The sequence below is a fragment of the Pseudopipra pipra genome, chromosome 5 (assembly GCF_036250125.1).
Source record: "Pseudopipra pipra isolate bDixPip1 chromosome 5, bDixPip1.hap1, whole genome shotgun sequence".
NCBI lineage: Eukaryota > Metazoa > Chordata > Aves > Passeriformes > Pipridae > Pseudopipra > Pseudopipra pipra.
In genome coordinates, this window is record NC_087553.1 from 40,319,118 (window position 1) to 40,327,207 (window position 8,090).

The 8,090-nt window shown below is 41.7% G+C and overlaps 1 protein-coding gene across 2 annotated transcripts; it reads right to left on the reverse strand.

Moving 5' to 3' along the window:
- Nucleotides 1-1,079: 1,079 nt before the first annotated feature.
- Nucleotides 1,080-7,659, reverse strand: SLC35E3 (solute carrier family 35 member E3). 2 transcript variants are annotated; one of them, XM_064655710.1, is made up of 5 exons: nucleotides 6,972-7,440; nucleotides 6,773-6,883; nucleotides 5,061-5,219; nucleotides 4,040-4,122; nucleotides 1,080-3,584 (listed from the first exon to the last, which is right to left on the reverse strand). In XM_064655710.1, the coding sequence occupies exons 1-5, from the start codon at nucleotides 7,359-7,361 to the stop codon at nucleotides 3,398-3,400; spliced, it is 930 nt and encodes a 309-aa protein (XP_064511780.1). In that variant the 5' UTR covers nucleotides 7,362-7,440; the 3' UTR covers nucleotides 1,080-3,397. The 2 variants fall into 2 exon arrangements, with proteins under 2 accessions (XP_064511780.1, XP_064511781.1); XM_064655711.1 differs by lacking the exon at nucleotides 1,080-3,584 and adding an exon at nucleotides 4,768-4,838 and having other exon boundaries at nucleotides 6,972-7,659.
- Between the last annotated feature and the right edge of the window lie 431 nt (nucleotides 7,660-8,090).

An 8,090-nucleotide genomic window follows, 5' to 3' on the forward strand; every position in this document is an offset into this window, starting at 1 on the left:
ACAAGGCTTTAATGTTGCTTTAGCCCTAGGCCATTGCTGGGCATTCATTTCATGAAATGAGACAGAGAGAGGATACAGTCCTGCTGAATTGCAGTTCTGTCTCGAAGGTAGACTTCCTGCAAGACAAACCTCCTTTTCATACATGTAACAGCAGCAAACCACTTTACTTCAGACTCAAGCCTGAGAGAGTGACTGTTCACGCATCAACAGGAAAACTCCCCTGGCACAGTGCCCTGCACGGACACAGAACCTGCAAGAACTTAGCAAGTCATACAAAAACAGATGAAAAATCTGTCAAACACGTGCTGAGTTACCAAAGTTAAAGGTAACACAAAGCTTTGAACTGAGTATCTTTTAAGTGAAGGCATACTTTCTATTCCTTTGGGAAAAATGGGAAAACCTTGTGTATGTTGTTTTAAAGAGTTTTTGGGGACAAGGCTAGCAAAGATAACTTACCACCAGCTGCTCAGATTTTAAACAGAATCATCTACATACGCTCTCAGTTTTAAATGCCACCTTGGTATCTACACCACCATTTCCACTGGAACATCATCAGTGGTAGCTTTTTAAAATAAAGAATGATAATATAAGCAGCAAAGCACTGGATGGCAAAGGAGCAAGGCCCATCCTGCTACCACAGTTTAGTGACATGTAGAGTATGAAAAATGAAAATCAGAAAGCCATCAAGAGGGTTTGTATGGTATGGCTCCAATTATAACAGCATACACAGGGTGATGACTACATATTGCTAAAGATTACAAGCCTCTGATTTCTCAATTTCTCTTTCAGGAAAGTCAAAACTGATTGAAATACATATAATTAATAGGAAAACACATTCAATTGATGTAGTAAAAACCAGAATAAGCAAGTTTCCCACCGTGTAAGTATCAGTGATTTTTATAAGATTCCAGTTTTTACCTCAGGATTTAAAATTTCCCTCATTTGTGCCACGAGTGCAAAACATTCAAACTTCATGAAATATTCATACAGATGGAAATCCATGTGGCACCATTTTGTCTTACAGACACCTAGACCTCAAAAGTGTATGCAATTTGAAGAAGAAAAAAGACAAGAACAACTTCTTTCTCCTGCAATAAGCAGGTATCAGTAAACTGATCAAAATTTATTCCCACCCCACATATATCCAAAGAAACAATACATACAAAGATCCATTTATCTCACAATTACACAAGCCTCCTGGATTTAATATTTTGAACCATATGACAAAGTTCAAGATACTTTATTAGATACAACAGGTAAATCTCAAAGGAGAGATCTTGAAGGTATGAAAAAAATCACGTCACTTAAGCCCCACCCCCCCACATTCCAACATCAGATTCTATTTATAATGTACTTTTTGAATGATACTGTTAATTTTCTCTTGCAGATCTGCTCCTCTTCTTAAGGAGTCTTTTGTATTTCCAGGCATGGCTGTTTTGTTCATTCTACCATTTTACATCAGTCTGATCTCAAATATTTGTCAAACAGGCATCTAATTCAGTTGTTTTCTAACTGTGTTTTGGCAGTCTATCTACATCTCAGAAGAACTTGTGCACAGCACAAATTAATGCAAATAGCTTTCTCAGTGTACATACTGAAGGATATGCATCCAGAGCTTGACTGCCTGAATACATCTTTCAGTAGTCCAGGCTGTATTTTTAAACTAATTATACAAATCTATAAAAATGTATAAAAAAATTATCCTTGGACCAGTACAATGTCCAAGAAACAGTTGGTAAAGATGTAAAATTATTCAGGTATTTCTAATTCTGAAATGATATAGAGTATTATGGTGTAAACTTAGGTTACACAGAGAAATAGCTTTTTCTTAAATCAAGAACAGAATAAATAATTTACAAGCTTGAGAAAAGCTGAATTATTTCCTACATAAAGACTTCTGATCTCTATTGTATAAAACTTAGAGGAACTAAATATTATTTCTGCTGGTGGCTGCAAAACTTAAATACTTGGTTTTGTTCACATAATTCCCCTCTTTAAATCTCCTAGAGGTAGATGAAGATAAAACAAACTCCAACAAGTAAGGATTAAGATACTGCAATTACATTCTAACCCTGCAAATCTAGCAAACATATGTTCTCACCAGATTTACTGAAAGCAGTTATTTTTTCTTTCCTTTTTTTAACTAGAACAGCGCTCAGGTTCTTCCATCCACATTGTCAAAATCAGTGCCTGATACTGTCATAAAATAATTTTCAAAGCATTTCTGAATTAGAGCAGAAGTAGGTCCCACCTTGCGCTCTTCAGTCACTGTGATACGTTTCCCAGGACTGTCTGTTGAGGAAACGCTGCCTTAACCAGCACTGCCCAGACAGCCCTCCTGTGCCTCTCCCCTAAAACAGTGGCAGCAGACAAACCTGCAGATCCTACCCAAGGTAACTCTTGGGGAAAGATGTGGGAGTGAAGGAGGTGGGGCTGAAGGCAGGACAGAGAAATGGGCAATCTTCACGCCCATTAAAGACAATGACCTTTCTGAAGATTTCTCCAAAATATTTTTAGCATGGGTGTCTGTGTGCAAGGGCTGCAAAATAATTGGTTATTACCACAAAACCAGAGATTTTATTAGGCTCACAAGTATTTACAAGATCTCATGTAAAGTCTTGGTTTTGGCACAGAGAAAATTATAATGCAGTAACAAAATTTTCCAAAACATTAATTACTTATGAATGTCCTGATAGACTAAAATAAAAAATTTAAGATGAACTGCTTAGATCTGATTTCCTATTTTTCTATAGCTTGGCCTATGGCTTCAAGTTTTCCACTCACACCTCTAGTCTCCTTCCACCTGTAATTTTATCTACTTTCTTCATCCAAAAATCTATCCCTGTGTTGAAGCCAAACATAGATAAGAAAGCACACAAGAAATAGGAATGACTCTGGTGGCCTTTTTTAAAACAACTGGACAAGGTATGTTTTCCTCCTCATTGTTTACCAGACAAAAAGGAGGAAGCATTACTACATACCAGAACATCTGCATAAAGTGCCTCCAAGTTTTTCTTCATGACAGCAATAATGGCATGATCACAGAGACAGGATTCCTTTTCTTTCTCTCTTTCTGTATTATAACGGTAGCCATCATAATCTCATTTGGTATGCAAAAAATATAATTACTTCAGTACAATTTCCACAGCAATTCGAAGTATGCCTTTTTCTCTTTTAAGTTACTGTTTTAATTTAATGAAAATGATAGGATGGACTGAGATGGCAAACCCCCAGCATTCTACATAATTCAGTTCTTTTGGTTTAGTTACAGAATAACAATCCTGGTAATTAAACTAAAACCATAGATCTAAATGATTGAGGCAATTTCGTGCATTCCAGAATCAATGCATATTTAAATACTTGTTTTCCTTCACAACAGTATTCAGAAACTCCTGCTTTATGGACGCTGGACCAATTTACTCTTACTGCTTTCCTGCTCACTAAGCTTGAAATGTGTGTAGGCTAAAATGCCGAACAACGTGCACAGAATCCCAAGGCCTTGGTTAACAGATAGTGGATCCTTAAATAAGAGGCACCCTCCCAGGAGGGTGATGCAGAACTTGAAATGTCCAAACATGTTATACCTAGACATCCATTAAGGATAACAGCAAATACCAGTATCATTTTTTGTAAAAAGAAACACTTGGAAATTTCATTAGCACACAATGGTATGGCCATGCTGACTCCAACTCATGCAATTTTCTTGCATCTCTGCAGCCTGTGAGTATTAACCTCCACCTAAAGCTTTTCACCCATCATACACTTCAAACTGATTTGCATGCCAACACTTCCTCAAAGTAGCCAAAGTGTGGATTAATATTCTTTGCAGGTATGAAGGTCAGCGAGGGAACCGCCATTACCTATACAAATCTCGAACAAAGAAACAAAATACACTAAAACATGAACATGCTTTTCCAGCTTCATCATTTAAGATAAAGCAGGCAGGTTACAAACAGTTTTGCCACAATAAATCAGCCCAAATGAATTCCAACACAATTCATCTGGAAACAGGAGAAATGACTAATGTTACAAAGGATACGTGACTGGTGACGTATTTCCAATGATCCAGTAAATGGACAAGTTTACCATAAAGGCTATTATTCCAGACAGCAGTACCATTATCTGTGGATTAATGGACACAGTCAGTAATCTGACCCGGTTTTGTAGATACATCCCAGGTTATTTATTTAGTTTCATTTACTTTCAAATGTAAAGTATCAGGCAAGAAAAACATACGAAGAACAAAAATAGAAACGGCTTCAAATCAGTCCATACACTGGTGATGTGTATAAGCAGCTCAGGGTATGATCTCCATAAATATACACTGAGAGACCTACAAGCCCTTTTCTCCTTTACCCTTGGTGAACATTTAAGAGTGACTTGGAAAATCTGGCTGCTCATGCACACTGAGGCTGCGTTCTTTACCTTTGAGACAAAGTCTTATTTATGGTGACAGTGAAAACTATTTAAGGAAAATATCTGATTTTATTATTGTGAATACTTGCTAAACCATTCATAAGCTGCAATGCTACAAGAAGCGACCCACCACTGAGGAGCATGATCAGCATTGGTGAGAATATGCCACTGCCTCTTTTTTGGACAGGATACAGAGAGAAATTATAGTCTTCTTGGTGAAAATAAACTATTAATTCTAGTGAACAACCAATATTGACATCCTTCCGCAGAAGAAGAGCTGAGAATGTCAAAAGCGAGCACGCTTATCTCTTTCTCTGAGTGTACAGTAAGAGCTGGAACTAGAGCACTTACATTATTTTTAATTTAATATATTAGGGGAAGCTTCTGGATTTTCACAGATTTTCCTGTTGTTCAGATGCCCTCTAAACAGAAACAAGAATTAAGGACATAAATAAATTGACAGACTTGCTCCTCTCAGAGGAAGTGGGGCAGACTCAACAAAGGGCTTTTCTCCTGCACATGCCCCTCTCATCTCACCATAGCCAATGGCTGTACAAAAATCTGTTTCACATAGAAATATATCTTACTATCAAGTTTAACTACATCAGTGATAATTATTTAAATGAAGTCAATAAAAGCCTTACCACAGCAGAAAGCGTCCAGGGCCCAAATATTCCCCCTTCTCCGAAGACTGGTTCAAAGAAGGGTATGATGAACAACAACATAGCTGAGGACATTGGTGCCTGATAGTACAGCAACTGCATAGAGTTTACCTGCAACTCGTGCTGCTTAGCACCTACCCACTAAAACCAAAAGAGAAAACTGTTAAACATGAGGAAAAAACCCCACAAATTGAAAACCTGAGCAAAAGCAAACTGGCTACTAACACAGAGGGAATCTCACGTGGACAATATTACATAAACAGATTGTTGAGCATTACCTTCGCCTAATTGGGGGCCCTGTGTGTTTGTCTCTTGCAAGCACAAAAGAGGAGAAAATAGTATGCAGGGACAGTGAAAAAGTCCTGAGTGCCTAAACCTCCCTTTTCCCATTGCCTGGGGGTAAAGTATTGCACCTGAGGAAGAACAAAAAAGTAGCAGAACTAGAAAGAAAATGCCGGCTCCCTTTTATATTCAACACAAATTCTAGATCCTGTCTGTGATGGAGCTGAGTACCTTTGCCACGGCAGAGATCTGCTTGTGCACCTTTCTGCTTATTTTCTTCCCCATACAAGCTAACAAAATCAGTAAACGTTCGTCTTTCTTTTGCCAGTTTATTCCAAATTTAATGGATTTCATTTCAATATTGATTATAATTGACTCTAACTTGTAACTTCAATTTTCAAGGTAGCATGCTTTAAGAAGTATTATTTATCTATGGCTGTGAAGATAGATGTTACAGCCAAAAAGATGCGACTTTATATCATGCTTAAGAATGATGTTTAATACTTCATAAATCACATTAACTGGTAACATGAATTCCAGCATATGAATTTGCTAAGGTTTTTTTTTTTTAACATTACAGAATAATTTCACCCAAGTACTATCATTTCTCCAGTACACACACCATCACTTAAAGTTATTATATAGCATGTCTCTCCTCCTCCTGCCCCAAAACAGGACAAGAGACCAGACCATTACTTATCATCTTACACACTACAGATCAAAGAGTCTCGCTTCTTTAGGAGGTACAATATACCTGTTGCAAAGAAATTCACACTTAAATGGATGACTATCACATCAACATGACAGAGGATGCTCATTTGGGAGACTTTTACAGTCGTGGCCAGTAATGAGCTGGTTGAGATATTAGTAAATGTTAAAGCAGAAAGGGCTAAGACAGTCCTTGGACATATCTATTTTTTCAACCATAATCATCCAGAAAGGTTGTATTGTGTGTATATCGTGCATATGTATTAATGCATCCTCTACAAAAACACCTGAGATTATGTATAGTCGAAATTGAAAAAGGATGCTGACAAAATGTAAATAGCTCAAGTAAACTACGGGATTAACTGAAGGACTGGAAAACGTCCTTTCTAGGGAAAGGCTCAAATGCAAGACACTTACTTCAACAAGAATATCAGTTCTCTCTAGAAAAAAAAGAGTTTTACGGCTTTTCACCCCTTGAAAATACACTCACGTTAAAGATGACCCCAATTTTTAGCAGCAAGGACGATCAATTCGTCAATTTAACAGGGGTTATGATGGACTATCAAAATTTGGTGGGTTTTTTAAAAACAAAAAACGGAGCACGGAGGGTTTCTTGGAAGGCTGGATGCTACTGAAAGGCGATCAAAACAAGGGGCCGTATCGTGAAGACCAACCACCACAACGCTCCCCCCCCCAATACCCACCACTTGGTAGAGGGAGGTCACCAGGACGCCCAAGGTGGCGAATACTATCCCCAGGACGTTGAACTTCACGTCGTAGTAGGAGTTGAGGAAGACGCCCAGCGTGATGGGGACCTGCGGAGATGGAGAGCGGGGTTTTAGGCGGGGTTGTTGCCCTCGGCGTCGCCCTTCCCCGCTCCCCTCAGCCCCGCCGCCTCCTCACCAGGGTCAGCTTGATCCGCAGGGGGAAGGTCTTGCCGTAAGCCACGCTCTGGATGACCACGATGACCGGCGTGGTCATGGCCTTGGCCAGCTGGTAGGTGCCGATGGTGTTGCTCTGCAGGGAGAGGTTGGTGAAGACGACGAAGCCGCAGAAGCTGAGGGCCAGCGGCAGCACCTGCGCGGGCTGGAGGCTCTTGGGGGAGAAGGCGCCGAGCGCCTGGCACAGGTAGAGGCCGAGCCAGGTAATGGCGAAGTGGACTAGGGTGAGGCTGAGGTTGGGGAAGCCCAGCCGCACGTACAGCCACTTGTTCAGGAAGACGATGCAGATGGAGGCGGCCAGGTTCACCAGCAGCCCCGCCGCCAGCCGGCCCTGCGCCGGCAGCCAACCCATGGCTGAGGCTGCCCAGCGGCCGCCAGCGAACCGGCCGGGCCCGCCGCCCCCGCCCCGCGGGACACGTGGGCTCGCGCCTTCCGGTGGCCCCGCCCCCCCCGCGCGGCTCCGCCCGCCCCGCGCGGGACCAGCGCCGGCAGCGCCCCCGGAACGGACGGGGAGCGCGTGCGGGTGTGTGTCCGTCTGTCCGTACGTCCACTCCCTCCCCCGGTACACCCCCCAGCTCTGCCCAGCAGCCCAGCGATGGGCAGAAGCGCTCCGTCCCTCCAAGGTACCTCTCCACAACCGGACTGGGTATTTCCGGCAGTACACACACGAAGATGCAGGTAGACAGGTACAGCACAAACGAAGTTCTTTGTCAGGTGTCAGAAGACACCGACTGGGTGAAGGAGCCAGAGCCCTTGCCTAACTCCACTACAGTCGTGTCCTCTGCACTCTCGCGTTAAGGGAAAGGCAGCTAAATGTTTGTTTACACAGGTAAACAGGGTCAGAACAAGCTTTCTAAATAAACTGCAAAATCTCGGGAGTTTCAACATATGATCATCCTTGCTTTGGTTCAGCAGCATTTTAGCAATTCCACGATGTACGGTAGAACAGCACAAGCTCTGAAGCAAGGCTGCCTTCTCTTCTGAAGGGCTGGATGTAGCCCTGTCTTTTGCTTTTTGGTGTTCCCTTCCTCCAGCCCCAAGTGTTTGCTTTCTTCTCCCCTACTTTCCATGTACACGTTCC

Coding starts and splice junctions, on each gene's coding strand:
- SLC35E3 (XM_064655710.1), bottom strand. CDS start 7,361: ATGGGTTGGCTGCCGGCGCAGGGCCGGCTGGCGGCGGGGCTGCTGGTG. Junction 6,884..6,971: donor TGCGGATCAAGCTGACCCTG/GTGAGGAGGCGG, acceptor CCATCTCCGCAG/GTCCCCATCACGCTGGGCGT. Junction 3,585..4,039: donor GGAAATACGTCACCAGTCAC/GTATCCTTTGTA, acceptor ATGGATGTCTAG/GTATAACATGTTTGGACATT.